Source organism: Copadichromis virginalis, linkage group LG7 (genome assembly GCF_057382275.1).
Source record: "Copadichromis virginalis isolate Kocher_CV1m ecotype Utaka linkage group LG7, C_Virginalis_male_GT1.1, whole genome shotgun sequence".
In the NCBI taxonomy this organism is placed as follows: Eukaryota; Metazoa; Chordata; class Actinopteri; order Cichliformes; family Cichlidae; genus Copadichromis; species Copadichromis virginalis.
The window spans coordinates 70,032,538-70,048,112 of NC_140624.1; the positions used below are offsets into that span (position 1 = coordinate 70,032,538).

The 15,575-nt window shown below is 47.0% G+C and overlaps 1 protein-coding gene across 3 annotated transcripts in view; it reads right to left on the reverse strand.

The window, feature by feature from the left end:
• Window positions 1–12,998, reverse strand: part of rpgrip1l (RPGRIP1 like) — a 28,475-nt gene extending 15,477 nt beyond the window's left edge. Inside the window, exons 1-18 of one of the 3 annotated variants that reach the window (XM_085465030.1) lie at window positions 12,904–12,997; window positions 12,160–12,255; window positions 11,853–11,997; window positions 11,380–11,690; window positions 11,166–11,265; window positions 4,944–5,087; window positions 4,489–4,594; window positions 3,908–4,054; window positions 3,761–3,834; window positions 3,508–3,647; window positions 3,298–3,404; window positions 3,176–3,226; window positions 2,891–3,073; window positions 2,647–2,764; window positions 2,099–2,551; window positions 1,163–1,266; window positions 715–1,051; window positions 177–370 (exon numbers count right to left, since the gene is read on the reverse strand). In XM_085465030.1, the coding sequence (XP_085321156.1) occupies window positions 177–370; window positions 715–1,051; window positions 1,163–1,266; window positions 2,099–2,551; window positions 2,647–2,764; window positions 2,891–3,073; window positions 3,176–3,226; window positions 3,298–3,404; window positions 3,508–3,647; window positions 3,761–3,834; window positions 3,908–4,054; window positions 4,489–4,594; window positions 4,944–5,087; window positions 11,166–11,265; window positions 11,380–11,690; window positions 11,853–11,997; window positions 12,160–12,247 (2,802 nt within the window). In that variant the 5' untranslated portion in view covers window positions 12,248–12,255; window positions 12,904–12,997. Of the gene's footprint in view, window positions 1–176; window positions 371–714; window positions 1,267–2,098; window positions 2,552–2,646; window positions 2,765–2,890; window positions 3,074–3,175; window positions 3,227–3,297; window positions 3,405–3,507; window positions 3,648–3,760; window positions 3,835–3,907; window positions 4,055–4,488; window positions 4,595–4,943; window positions 5,088–11,165; window positions 11,266–11,379; window positions 11,691–11,852; window positions 11,998–12,159; window positions 12,256–12,903 lie in introns of all 3 variants that reach the window. The other 2 variants (XM_085465029.1, XM_085465031.1) reach the window with 2 other exon arrangements.
• Between the last annotated feature and the right edge of the window lie 2,577 nt (window positions 12,999–15,575).

A 15,575-nucleotide genomic window follows, 5' to 3' on the forward strand; every position in this document is an offset into this window, starting at 1 on the left:
AGGTGAACATCTGCTGAAGCCACAGGAAGGCCACAGCCTTCAGGAGGAACAGGCTCCTCAGGGAATTATGGGAATCGCTCGATTGTTGTGTTTAAATTCGCAGAAAAGGAGAAAAAAATCGAAAACATTTTCAGGCCATTATTAAATTTATGTTTGGGTCATCTGGATGACCTGACCTGAGATTCGGCGCGATGGCGGCGGGCCTCCTTGCCCTCCGGCTGTTGTTTGGCCTCTGACGCTTCCTCCACAGGAGTAAACCTGGGCTCGTCCTCCATGGCGTCCACCGGGTGGATGTAGGAGACCTTCCACTTCAGAGTCACTTCGATGTTCCCGGCGGGGAGTCCAGAGGGATCGGCCAGCGAAAACACACCTGAGGGAGCAGAGCAGGTTACACGTGCTCACTCACATCTGATCGAGCTGATCCTGAAACATTTCCTCAGTCAGCAGCAGTGTGAGGCGTTTGGTTAACTTTAGATTTAAGAAGTTTAAACCATTAAAACACTTTTCGATGTTTTATCGAAAAGCCTGGAGCCTTCATCAGGAGCTAAAAATGAAAACATTTCCTGTCCAGTTTATTTAAAACCAGTGTAAAGTGTGTATGTCCATGTTCAGGTAATGACGGTGAGAAAGAACCCCATTTTAACAGGTCACGCTGCAGCTGAACACTGAAGCTGCACCTGCAGGCGAACAGTGTGCTACAAACACCTGACTCACCTGTGAGGCTCTCGTCGTGGGTCAGCGTCCTCAGAGGGACTCGGGCCTTCCCCAGGTACGTGTCCATCTGCTCCTCTTTGTAGTCGAACACGTAGAACTGAAGGAGCTCTGACTTCAGGTACCGGTCCAGGTCCGCATCCATCGAGACGGAGTACGACCTGAGGTCATGGAAGTCGGGGTCCTGGCGGTTGTGAACGGTGGCGGTGGGGTGGTCGGGGAAGTGAAAGAACTTGTAGACGACATAGGGGCTCGGCTGACAGGAGCCTCGCGGCTGAAGGCCGGAGCAGCGGCGGACGGTGATGAAGAGCTCGTTCCAGTCGCCGGTCGTTGGCGGAGGCTGAGGAGAAACGACACGAGTGAGAACCTTCACCTGCTCAGGTGTGTGTACACCGTGGGTGTATCCTCCTGCTCGTGTATCTGAGTGATGACGGGTGATGATGAAGCTCACCGCCTTCATCTTCTCTCGGTACAGTCGCAGCGTCTCCGTCATGGGCACCCTCAGCCTGAGCCAGAACTCCAAGGAGCCGAAGCAGCGCGCCTCATCACGCGACCCTGAAAGAGGTTTGCACACGAGCGTTCATCTGACGACGCGTTTTCATCGAGCATCACCGACAGTCGCCGAGTCTACCGTCATCGTCAAGTACAGCCGCCAGCCCGCAGACCGCGTGGATCCGGCCGTCACTGAGCTGGCTCGCGGGTCACACGGCCCCTCATGACACACAGGAAGGTAAATATCCAGGTTGTGTCCTCGGCCCTACTCTCACCTTGTACATATTTGAGCTTAGAGCGGACATGAGGCGCTCCCCTTATAAAGGCTAATTTACATTAGATGTAACGTCATGTGGTTGGTTGCAGCTAACAGACTCACATTAGTTTATGTTAAGTCTGCTAGCCACAACCAACCAAACTCATGACGTCATGTTCCGTACTGACAGCAGATGGCGCTAAACATCTTTTTAAAGAAGCGTCTCTTCTTCCTCAGACCTCCACCTCCCTCTGAAGGTGGAGGAACAGCATCGGGATAGACGAGCTCTCCAAAGAGCGGTGCGCTCTGCTGGATGCACCGCTCGCTCAGAGCTCCCTGACCTGCAGTGTGTCCACACCGAGTGATGCTGGACTGGACTCTCTACACTGCTCATGCACTTAATAACAAAATAATGTACTTTAGTGATGCACCCGGTAACGGTTGTTCACTGCTCGCTGTCGGTCTGCACCTGTTCAGTGTTGTTCTTGTGTCTGTGTGTGTCTGTGTGTGTCTGTGTGTGTGACAAATGAAACATGGACTCTGTCAGTGAGCCTGAGCCTTTACACGAGCAGCTCTTTGGCTGTCTCTCAGTCTGTGCTTATGTCAGTCTCTCCCTCCCCCCACAGACCAATGACTCACCGACGAGCGCCACGCTGCCGTGAACCTTCCCGTCCTGTTCCAGCAGCTGCTGCAGATGAAGCTCGCCAGCCGCCAGCGTCCTCCAGTCCAGACCGAGCGCTTCGTGCAGCTCCACCCTCACCGCGCCCCGGTGGAGGTAGTCGAGGAAGCGTTCGTCCACGCTAACCACGTACTTAGAAGTAAAGTTGTATTTTGGACTGTGGCCCGTCACCACCGGTGTGGCGTGCAGCTCGAACACGTAGAAGGCGTACGTACAGAAGGTGGCGGGCTCAGCTTCGCCCAGCATCTGCAGGGCAGAGCCAGACAGCGTGACGCCTACTATCTGAAGCTCCAGCAGGTTTTCTCCACTCTCCAGGTGAAGCGCTTCGCCAGATTCGTCGGCCTCGTCCTCGGCTGTGGCGTCCGCTTTGACGCTGTAGGTTTTGGTCCCGTAGGCGATGTCTCTGAGCTGAGCTGCGGAGCAGAGAAACCTCATCATCAACGGTTCATTTATTCTTTAAACTGAACATCAGCAGGAGAACTGGATGGATGCTTGGGTGGGCGGGAACCTTCCAGTTTCCTGATCTTCGTTGCCCTGGCGTCCAGCAGCTGAGCCTGGCGTTCTAGCTTCTGCTCGTACTCGAGTTTGTCGGCGTCCATCTTGCGTAGCGCGGCGTCCAGCTCGGCCTGCGGCCACAAGAAAGGAAATAGATTCTGCTCAGCACAACAAACGTGATCAGGTTCCACTCTGACCCCTCCCCTTGCTGCTTTGCATACAGTAAGAATAAAAGTGGGCGGGTGTGTTTGCTCCACCTTGTAGCCTTGGCTGATCCGGCTCTCCGTGCTCAGGAGGCTCCGGGTCTTTTCCAGCTCCTGGATGGTTTCGGCGTGAGCGGCTCGCAGCTCCTTAATGGCGTTTTCCATGCTGGTGCCGCCCGTTTCCTCCTCCGCCTCCCTCAGGAAGTCCAGATCTCCACTCCTCTGGGATTTACGTGTCTGATAGACGATGATGTTACAGACAAAAGGCGAGACGTGAGACTGAATCTGGGCTGTGTATGATTGCAGTAACGACGGCAGCGGCGTGTGACGGGCACTCACTTTGACGAGCAGCAGCGCCTCGGTGAGTTCGGCCACGTCGTAGTCGCTCCCCTGTGAAGAGCACGGTGATGTCACACACACCAAACCTGCAGCAGGCGAGAGGATTTGATTCATCTGCTCACCCGACTGTAAAACTTGAGCTGCTCGTTCAGTTCCTCCAGCTGCTGCTTCTGCTGCAGGAACTGCACCTCCAGCTTCTGATTTGCTTCTTTCAGCTTCTCGTTTGTGTCTGAAAAACAATCAGAGGGAGGAAATCGGTCGCCACGTTCACCCTCGGCGCTCTCACGGGACACGGAGCGGTCTTAATGGGCAGGTAGGGGGCGTACCCGTACCTCTCTCGGCCTTGACTTTGTCGAGGATCTCGTTTTTGTCGACGAGGTCGGCCTTGAGCGCCGTCTCCAGCTGAGAGATCTGAAGCTTCAGCCGCTGCTCCTGAAGCTGCCATTTCTCCTGCTGAGAGACGTCAAAGGCGCTGCAACGAAAGGAGGAGGTGACGGAGGTCAACCTGGGCCAGGTAAGACTGAAACGTTCATGGACAAACGGCCCTCACAGCGCCGCGGCGTGTCTTCGCCTCCTTCTGCTCACCTGTTCAGCAGCTTCTCGTTGCTGTCCTTCAGCAGGTCTCTGTCCTGCTCCAGCTCGCCGATCCTCTCCTGCAGCTGAACGCACACACAGGCAGGTGAGCCACCACACCTGCACAGCAGCACACCCCTACAGCGGACTCGGGCTCACCTGCTCCATCCTCGTCCTGGAGACGCTGGCACTCTGCAGCTGCTTCTCCAGCTCCAAGCGCTTCAGCCGCTCGTTTTTCAGATCCGCCGACAGCTCGTCCACCTTCGCCATCGCCGCTTCATGACTGAGCTTAAGCGTCTGCTGACTCTGCAAAACAAACGCCGCCGCTGTTAGCTCGCTCTGTGTACACACCTGACACCTGGTCTTGTTGATCTCGTCAGGCCAGCTGTGTCTGCAGATGTGTGTCAGTGCCATAAGGTGGAATTATAAACGGGAGGTTAGTCACATGATCTTTGAGCTCATCATATCCAGCTCTGGTGTTTCGTCCCTACTCATCTGCATGATTCACAGTTTAAAACAATGCTGTGCACTGAATCAAGCCCCTCCCCTCTTAAGAAATCTTTCTCCTGATTGGCTGCAGAGGGATTTGATTGCGCTTGAAGTCACAGCGTTGCATAGAAAAGTGCGATAATTTGTTCTCTCACAGACAGAGAAGATCAGTAGTGATTACTGGATGTTGATCTTGGTGCTGCAGGGTTTCAGGTGGGGGAGGAAGAGGAGGAGGCCAGGAAACGTCTCACCTCCTGCAGCTGCAGATATCGCCCCTCCAGCTCGGCCACGGTGTTGGATCTCACCGCCAGCTGCTTCTGCAGTTTGATCAGCGTCACGTTGCTGTTGACGTGCGTCCTGACAGGAAAAAACAAAGATTCATCCACAACCTCGACCTCGAGCACAGCTTTGAGTGAAGAGGTGACCACAGAAAGCGATTATTGTGAATGACAGACGCCTCGCCACAGCACGAGCTCATCTTCTGCCCTGATACGGTGAAAGCTGTTGGACTGAAACCGTGAGAAACAGGCTCTGGTGCTCCCCTCCAACAAAAACCTGAGACCAAAATATTCTCACTGGTTTTATTTAGATGGATTTTCATTTACTCAAACATAAACGACATTTTTGATGAAATAACAGGAAACATCAGAACGAGGCGCTGCTCAGCTTTACGGAAGGCTTCGTATTTAAAACCAGCAGCTCGTACCTCAGTTTGGAGCTCTGCTCCTGCCGGACCTGCAGGAGTCTCTCTTCATACTCGGCCTCCTTCCTCCTCAGCTCCTCCCTCAGCAGCTCCGATGCACCTTCCAGCTCCTCCATGCGGCTCCGCTGGGACTCGATCACATTCTCTCTGCGACACAAACATGGCGCGTCACAATCAATGAGCTTCTGAAAATGAGGGACTGTGTGTGTCACGACCTTATTTAAACCCTCCAGCTAAAGCTGCGAGTCTGCACTTCACTCACAGCGTGAATCCAGTAAAGAACTACAAAAACTGTCATTTATAAATCCTCAGAAGGAAGCTCTGTGGAGCCTTAGTTACTCTTATCTTCCTGTTTCAGTGCCGATGCCAGCTAGGAGGACACGGTAAATATTTGTGAGGAGTTTCAATGACTGATGTAAAATACCACCTTTAATAATATCCTTAATATCCAGGATATGTACTGTGTCCACCGAAAACCTGTTTAAACACCATGAAACTGTTTGACCCTATTAACAGCAAAGACCTGGAGGACATCTTAGGTCAACTGAACTCCTCCTCCTGCTGTTTAGATGTCCTGCCAACAAGTTTTTTCAAAAAGGTCTCAAAGACTTTAGAGTCAGACCTGTTACAGATCGTCAACTTTTCTTTATTATCAGGTGTGTTTCCAGAACCACTAAAAACTGCTGTAATCAAACCTATACTGAAAAAGGACAATCTTGACAAGACACAAATGAACAACTACAGGCCGATCTCAAATCTCCCGTTTTTAAGTAAGATCATTGAAAAAGCAGTTTCTCAACAGCTCAGTTACTTCTTAAAACAGAATAATTGCTACGATGCCTTCCAGTCAGGTTTTAGACAGAACCACAGCACTGAAACCGCTCTGACCAAAGTGTTTAATGACATATGTCTGAATACAGACAGTGGAAAAATGTCAGTCCTAGTTTTACTGGATCTCAGTGCAGCATTTGATACAGTTGACCACAACATATTACTCAAACGACTGGAGAACTGGGCAGGTCTTTCAGGAACTGTACTAAACTGGTTCAAAACATACTTAGAAAACAGGAAATACTTTTGTTACGATTCGATGTTGTCAGTGTTTTGTTTTAGGCATGACTGTTATGCGTTTCCTGTTTTACTTTGAAGGTCTGTCTTATCTCAGTGTGTTCAGTTTACGCTTCCTTGTCTCGTCAGTTCTGATTTGCCCCAGCTGTGTTTCCCTCCTGTTGTCTATTCCCTGATTACTCCCTCTATGTATTTAAGCCCTGTGTTTCAGTTTGTCATGGTCTTGATTTCCCCCTGTGTTGTAAATAGTTTGTTGTATATACAGTGGGGCAAAAAAGTATTTAGTCAGCCACCGATTGTGCAAGTTCCCCCACCTAAAATGATGACAGAGGTCAGTAATTTGCACCAGAGGTACACTTCAACTGTGAGAGACAGAATGTGAAAAAAAAAATCCATGAATCCACATGGTAGGATTTGTAAAGAATTTATTGGTAAATCAGGGTGGAAAATAAGTATTTGGTCAATAACAAAAATACAACTCAATACTTTGTAACATAACCTTTGTTGGCAATAACAGAGGTCAAAGGTTTACTATAGGTCTTTACCAGGTTTGCACACACAGTAGCTGGTATTTTGGCCCATTCCTCCATGCAGATCTTCTCGAGAGCAGTGATGTTTTGGGGCTGTCGCCGAGCAACACGGACTTTCAACTCCCGCCACAGATTTTCTATGGGGTTGAGGTCTGGAGACTGGCTAGGCCACTCCAGGACTTTCAAATGCTTCTTACGGAGCCACTCCTTTGTTGCCCGGGCGGTGTGTTTTGGATCATTGTCATGTTGGAAGACCCAGCCTCGTTTCATCTTCAAAGTTCTCACTGATGGAAGGAGGTTTTGGCTCAAAATCTCACGATACATGGCCCCATTCATTCTGTCCTTAACACGGATCAGTCGTCCTGTCCCCTTGGCAGAAAAACAGCCCCATAGCATGATGTTTCCACCCCCATGCTTCACAGTAGGTATGGTGTTCTTGGGATGCAACTCAGTATTCTTCTTCCTCCAAACACGACGAGTTGAGTTTATACCAAAAAGTTCTACTTTGGTTTCATCTGACCACATGACATTCTCCCAATCCTCTGCTGTATCATCCATGTGCTCTCTGGCAAACTTCAGACGGGCCTGGACATGCACTGGCTTCAGCAGCGGAACACGTCTGGCACTGCGGGATTTGATTCCCTGCCGTTGTAGTGTGTTACTGATGGTGACCTTTGTTACTTTGGTCCCAGCTCTCTGCAGGTCATTCACCAGGTCCCCCCGTGTGGTTCTGGGATCTTTGCTCACCGTTCTCATCATCATTTTGACCCCACGGGATGAGATCTTGCGTGGAGCCCCAGATCGAGGGAGATTATCAGTGGTCTTGTATGTCTTCCATTTTCTGATGATTGCTCCCACAGTTGATTTTTTCACACCAAGCTGCTTGCCTATTGTAGATTCACTCTTCCCAGTCTGGTGCAGGTCTACAATACTTTTCCTGGTGTCCTTCGAAAGCTCTTTGGTCTTGGCCATGGCGGAGTTTGGAGTCTGACTGTTTGAGGCTGTGGACAGGTGTCTTTTATACAGATGATGAGTTCAAACAGGTGCCATTCATACAGGTAACGAGTGGGGGACAGAAAAGCTTCTTACAGAAGACGTTACAGGTCTGTGAGAGCCAGAGATTTTCCTTGTTTGAGGTGACCAAATACTTATTTTCCACCCTAATTTACGAATAAATTCTTTACAAATCCTACCATGTGGATTCATGGATTTTTTTTCACATTCTGTCTCTCACAGTTGAAGTGTACCTCTGGTGCAAATTACTGACCTCTGTCATCATTTTAAGTGGGGGAACTTGCACAATCGGTGGCTGACTAAATACTTTTTTTGCCCCACTGTAGATGTAAATAGTTGTTGATACTGTTTTTACTCGGTAGGGGTGAGAAGCCATTTTTCTTTGGGAACCTTTTCTCCTGTTTTTGGTTAGGGAGGCAGGTAAGACACCTGTAATTTTTGTTTGGGGTTTTCTGTGAAGGTAAGCCAGCTGCATTTCATTTCTAGAGTTTTTGTTTGTTGTTTTGGCCATGCTCACCCTGATGCCTGCTACCTTTTGGGACTCAAACTGACTGGCTGTTGTGAAATCCGTGGTAGCTGTTTTTTGTTGGTTCGTCCTCCTTAAGAGCAGGGAGTGGGGGGGCATTTTTCCTTATTTTTATTTTCCTTATGTCGCACGCCGGTTCCCTGGGCTGGGGTGTAACACTTTCTATCAATAGGTAACTTCACATCTGAGCAGACAAGTATCACATGTGGAGTTCCCCAAGGTTCCATCTTGGGACCCCCTCTGTTTAACATCTACATGCTCCCACTGGCACAGATTATAAACAACAACAAAATAAACTATCACAGCTATGCAGATGACACACAAATATATATCACAATGTCACCAGGAGACCGAGGCCCTGTACAGGCTCTTGGTAAATGCATTGAGGAAATTAATGACTGGTTGTGCCACAATTTTCTCCAGCTAAACAAAAACAAAACTGAGGTAATAGTCTTTGGCGCCAAAGAAAAACGATTACAGGTCACCAGAGAACTTCAATCTATACATCTAAAAACCACAAACCAGGCGAGAAATTTGGGTGTAGTGATGGATGCAGACCTAAACTTAGAAAAACACATTAAGACAATAACAAAGTCAGCTTACTATCACCTCAAGAATATTTCTAGGATAAAAGATCTGATGTCTCAACAGGACCTGGAAAAACTAGTCCATGCATTCATCTTTAGTAGGCTTGATTACTGTGACAGCATCTTTACAGGTCTACCTAAAAAATCAGTCAGACAACTACAGCTCATTCAGAACTCTTCTGCTCGAGTCCTCACTAAGACCAAAAAAGTGGACCACATCAGTCCAGCTCTGAGGTCCTTACACTGGCTGCCTGTCCGTCAGAGGATAGACTTTAAAGTTCTGATGCTGGTCTATAAAGCTCTGAATGGTTTAGGACCAAAATACTAGAGATGGACCGATCCGATATTACGTATCGGTATCGGTCCGATACTGACCTAAATTACTGGATCGGATATCGGAGAAAAATAAAAAATGTAATCCGATCCATTAAATATCACGAAAGCACCTCACAAAACTTGCAACACGCCGTAACTCACCTCAGAACGTTAGCACGTCGGAGCAGTATGCATCACGTGATAGAGCGGCTGTGGCATGCGGGACCTGTCGGTGGTCTGGATAGCATGTGGAGCTTCGCTAGCAACCCGGCATTTCATCTCCGACAAAGTTATCCCCGAGAGAAGTAAAGCAAGTGTGTAAGTCCATCTCTGAATGTTTGTAAAGCATTCCTGCGTTAAGCTTAACAAACGATATATGGAGCGACTGCCTCTCCTGCTGCTACTTCAATCATAAAACTGATCAATGATCAGCTGATCGTCTCTCTTCTTTGCTTTTGGTCCACTTTGCACCAGAAAGAGGAAACCAGCGGCTGAACAACAGCAGCACGTTTAAGCTTGATCAGCTGTTGTTAGAATTTATTTAATATTACTTTCTACTCGAGGATCTTTTTCTACGTAGCTGACGGCTGGTAACTGTGCAGGGGCGGATCTAGCAAAGTTTAGCCAGGGGGGCCGATAGGGCATGAACAGGGAAAAGGGGGCACAAAGACATACTTTTCTTTCTTATTCTCATTTAAAATGTCGAGCTTTTAATAAATAATTATCTGACACCCAAAGTTTTAATTTGATGTAAAATGAATAGAAGTCAATTACTGTATATAGTGACTATTAAGTCTAATATATATACCCTAGTAAGCTATAGTACTTTTTCCTTTGGGAAGGTACCATCTGTGCAGTCTGCAATTTTGTTGAAGAAAGATGTTGAATCTATTTAATATTTCTTGAAAAATAATTGATTTCTGTGCATTTTTTTTTTTCACACTGCATCAAATTAAGGTTGATTACGTCGATTAAGCATCATGAGGTGGAGCGTGAGGGGTGGTTCCCTATTTTTTATTTATTTATTGTTGTTGCTGGGAGTTGGAACCCTATTAGTTAGGTTGCTTAATATTTACGCTAAGTACTCTTTAAAATACCAGAATAGGGAGGATGGTGTAGGTTCAAGTTTATTAGATTGATCAGTATTGCTGAACTATGAAATATTTTTTTTGTATACAGGTATAACAGAATAGCTTTAGTGTAGTTGTTGTTTTAAACTTGAGTATGAACTTATACAAAATGCAGCAAGATATTTAAAAAACAGTTTTGTTGATTAAAACACACTATATCGGATTCATATCGGTATCGGCAGATATCCAAATTTATGATATCGGTATCGAACATAAAAAAGTGGTATCGTGCCATCTCTACAAAATACATCAGTGACCTCCTGACCCAGTATGAACCTTCCAGATCCCTCAGGTCATCTGGATCCGGTCTTTTATCAGTTCCCAGAGTCAGAACCAGACACGGAGAAGCTGCATTCAGCTTTTATGCTCCTTATATCTGGAACAAACTCCCAGAAAGCCTCAGATCAGCTGAAACACTCAGTTTATTTAAATCCAGGCTGAAGACTCACCTGTTCTCAGCTGCATTTGAATAAAGCACCAAATCCACACTTTAAGCTTAAATTTCAAAACTTACACTAACTACTGATTTTATCTGTTTTGATTTTATCTGTTTTGATTTTATCTGTTTTGATTTTATATACTGTTTCGTTCGTTTGTTTGTTTGTTTGTTAATTAGTTAGTTTGTTTGATTGTTTTAATCAATTTTAAATCATGCTTTTTATTTGTTTTTGTTTCTAATGTCTCTGTAAAGCACTTTGAATCACCTTGTTGTTGAATTGTGCTATACAAATAAACTTGCCTTGCCTTGCCTTAAATAAGCTCAGGATGACTCATAGGTAAGGACGGGAATTAAGAACTGGTTCTTGTAGAGAAGTGGTTCCCAGTAGTCCAGCTGTATGGAATTGTTAGTCTGTTTGCCGATCGATCCTGCTTATGGAGTCTTGTGCTCGTGCATCCAGAAACAGCTCCATCATGCTGCTGACACAACTTCATGCACCTGCACAGACAGCATGCTAACGCTAAGCCAGCCAAGAACCCGGAGTGATATCCTGCTTAGAGGTGTTTTTGAGCCAGAATCGATCACTAACATCTCACTGATTCCCATTCCTACTCACAGGTTGCGGATCTCTGATCTGGCCTCCTCCAGCAGACTGTGCCCATAGCGAGGCAGCAGGCCAGTCGGAGGTCGTCCTCCTCCCTCCAAACTCCTCGTACCTGCAGGAGATGAATTCACAGAGGGAAGATGGTAAAAGTTAAACAGAGAGAAAGAAAACACGCAGTTCGTGGAGCGTGATGGCAGAGAAGCTCTGGAGACGCCGCAGAACTCACTTTTAGGTCGTATTAAAGACGGAGACGACATGTCGTCTCTGAACTTCTTCAACCCCGTGTTGACTCGCGGCTGGATGCGGTCGTACGGCGTCGGCCTCTGGCTCTGACGATTGATGAGTTGATGCTTTGCCACCAGGAGGCGCTGTTTCAGCCCTTCGTTTTCGGCCTGCAGGGCCCGGACCTTCTCGTGGAGCTCCTCCATCATCTCCTCCATCTCCACGTCTCGGACCCTGGAGGATGGGGCTGTCCCTGCTGCCAGCTGCTCCATGCGGTCACGGTTGTTCATCAGCCTCTTCAGCTTTGTGCTCAGTCTGCAGAGAGACAGTTAAATTAAATGGTATATTGTTAGACACATTAAGGATTCTGGAGCTTTTTGTGTGGAAAAATATTATTGAGGAAATAAACGTGTTCTCTTTAAAGACGTGCTTTTGTTCAGTGATAAAAACGCCCCGGGCATATGGGAGAAGCCTCACTTCTTGATTAGATCATCCCGTTTGTGGCTGTGCTGTTTGAGCTGCAGCGTCTCCTCCTGCAGCCGCAGGAAGCGGTCCTCCAGCTCCTCCCGGGACACACGCGAGATGTCCAGTCGCGCACGGGCGTGCTGATAGGTCGACGACTCTGTGAGCAGAAATCAACAAATTAGCAGGTGAACAAACTGTACCACATAAAACAGAGCACTGGATTTAACCTAAAATGTAGGTTAGAATTCAACGTTTTAGTCATGCAACTGTCTGCTGGTACGTGGAGGACTCTGAAACAGCCTGATGAGTGTGGACACACCTGGTGGAGCCGGTGTGAGTCTGGAGAGGTCCACCGTGACGTCCTTGACCGGCACATCTGCTGCCGTCTCATCCCGGAGGGTTGACATGTTTCAGCCTGGACAGAAGATTCAACCGTCGGTGGCGGTTACAGACAGCTTTACGCCTTTTATAATTCATCTCTGAAGATCAATCTCTCAGTGAGGTTAAAAACACAATCGGCACAATGAATAAAAATACTTTACAATGAAAACTTAATCAGCAGCACTTCACTTTAAAGACGCCTCTAATAGCGCGGTGTTAAACGGACTGTTCACCATTTCAAAAGCACCAAAATTCAAACAGCCTAGTGTGTTACATGTATGCCGAACTTAAAACCGGCTAATTCCGATGTTTCCGAGTCTTCGACGATAATTACGAAGCCACATTTAACGCTACTTTCGACCGTGAACATTAAAACGTATAGAATTTAAAGGTAGTCTGGTACCGAGCGATGATTTAACAAAGCAGCGTTATCTTTGACCAATGGGACACACCATATTAATATCAGGTAAATAAATTAAAATATATATTATGCGTACGTGGATGTATTTCACTGAAAAGCTCTGAATCTATGGTGTTTTTTTCCGCATTAGCAGCAGTAGCTAACGAGCTAGCGGAACCGTCTAATTATCAGATTGCGTGTCGCCTCAAACGCTCGTGACTCCATATTTACTTCTGACTTGTTTCCGGTCATTTTTCTGGTAACATCTGACGCATTTCTTACCTTTTACAACGACTTTGTTCAGTTTAACTCACGGTTGCTACTGAAAACATAAACGCTCATCACGTCGTTATGGTACAACAGCGCACGCGCTGTGCGAAGAGCCTTCTGGGAGTTGTATTTTTTGTTCCTCTTTTTTAGCAGTCAAAGGCTTTCCTAGCTTATATTTCCCTCTAGAATATGACACAGTATAAACCACCAGTGATTAAATGCTCTTAAAGCTGTTTCGAGTTTAATAAGAAGGACTTTTGTGTGTGAACGTGTCTGTTTCCTGCTGATTTTCATGCAGAAACCCTCTCTCCTGTCTGTCAGCTGTATCTCTGACTCTGGGCCAATTTGGGGACTTTGTCTGACCTGACTTTACATGTTAGCGTATTTATGAGCAGTGTGGCTCACTGCTGCACACACATCTGCGGGGATTTGATAGGCGTGCTGTCAGACGCATGCCTTTCATGAACTGGCGATGGATCTAATTTAGCACCCTGAGATGAGCGTCGGCAGGCCAGGATAAGCTCAGTCGGCATGGCAGTGTTCGCTGGGCCGTGACAGTCTCCCATCACTGCTGCTGCTTCTTCCAGGCATAACCTTTGAACCCTCCTCCCCGCAAACACACCTTCCCCCGTGTGTTCGGCCTGCGGCAAGCAGGCGCGGATCTGTCAGCGAGTCAGCCTGTCGTTGAAATCTATGATGCCTGCTGGCTTCTTGTTCAACAGGCCGTGCCCACGTTGGTGCAACAACTGTCAAGCACATGATCAGATGAGCATGGAGGCCCGTCTTAGCCTCCTATTGTAATATAGGCAGATTTTCCCTCAAACATCCAGCAGTCATGGCTTTTATTCAACTGGAGCCACGGGGGGGAGGTCAAAGTCTGTTACTGTCAGGCACTGAAAGGAGAGGCCAGATCAGCCGCCTACTGTAAATCTGCTTCTTCTTTCAGCTGCTGCATTCATAGCTCCACTGCACAGCGGATCATCTGCCTCCATCTCCTCCTATCCCAGCATCCTCCTCCGTCTGAGCTCTTCTCCTCCTGCCTGGCAGCTTCATCTTCATCCTTTTTTATCAGTAATAGTCCCTGCACCCACCTCCTCTCACTGATCTGCATCGTCGTTATCATACGATCCTGTGACTGTCCCAGATGTGACACTAGATGGCAGCTGGTTAACGTGTGAGCAGCTGAGGATCCTCCACCGGTCACAGTAATGATGACGGCAGTGAGCCTCTGTGAGGACAAATCACTCGGCTAATCTGATGACACAGATGAAGTCGCAGCCTCTTTAACAACCAGCTCAGAATTTAATGGGGAGTTATGTGGTTCAGACAAAACGTGAGGGAAAGAAAGAGAGAGACCTCTGAGTGCTCAACATACAGAAGATGCATAATTATGTGTCTGAAACAGGGGTGGGCAATCTCACCTTGGGTCAACACACCTGAATCACATGATTAGTTCCTTACCAGGCCTCTGGAGAACTTCAGGACATGTTGAGGAGCTAATTTAGCCATTTAAACCAGCTGTGTTGGTTCGAGGACACATCTAAAACCTGCAGGGACACCGCCCCTCGTGGACTGAGATTGCCCACCCCTGGTCTAAAAGCACGAAGACAGGAAACAGAGCTGGGCAGTAAAACTGCTGCAGGATGACTTTGATACTGAGCAGCCTGTAGAAAAATGTTTGGAAGAAGGTGGGACTGAAAATCTGACAGAAAAACAGTAAAAACTGAAAATAGATGCAGAAAAATGTTTCAGATTAACAACATGTTAGCTGCTGTTGGTCACCACAATTCGCATATTAATGATCAAAGAACTGAGCTCACAGTTCATTCAGTGGTGCTGGTTTCAGTTATTGTGCAGATGTTTACAAGGTTGGAGACCTGCAGTCAGCTGACACTGAAGAAGTCACCTGATGATGATGAAACTGAAAACATCCAGATGAACAGGATCAACTTTCTGGGATTTCCTGACCTGGATGACTGAGCACGCGTGAGACAGTAGTCTGGATATTATAGAGCTATTTCTTATACTCTGTGAACTTTGTAACATATAGTTTTATTTCATTTAGTTCAGTGTGTTACTGTCTGATGTAAATTATTGTTCTAATGAATAAACGGTGGTAATCCTGCAACAGTGTAAACGAACAGACGCTACAAATACTGTAAATATGAACAGAGTAATTACAGTAACTGAAAATACAGCTTTATGCTGATGATATATTTTGCTGTAAAAAGTTTGTGCAGTAACTTGTTTAAAGTAACCGACTGTGTTACCTGTGCAGAGTGCACGATCATCCTCCCCACATACTGTTCGTCATGGAGCACATCACTGACTCGCTGTCAGTGTTCCTGTTCCAGGAATGAAGGAGAACTCCTTTGATGCCTGCTGTGAGTAAAGCTGCTTTAGTGGCCTCGCTCTGGCCCCCGAGCCATACATTTAGCACCTCTGGTCTGAATGTCATAACTAGTAAAAACCCAGAGACTTGTTCAGAACCAAAACTTCGTCTCAGTTTAATTAGTTTTATTTCCACAGCTTCACACAAAGAAACCTGTTGTTTGATTGACTGTCATGTGATCAGCAGTTTGTTCTGGACTCGGTTTGAGGAGAAAGCAAGAGGAGCGTCTGGGATCTGACGCAAACATCGTGTCAGGAATTGAACACACCTTCTGTTTATCTTCCATTATAAG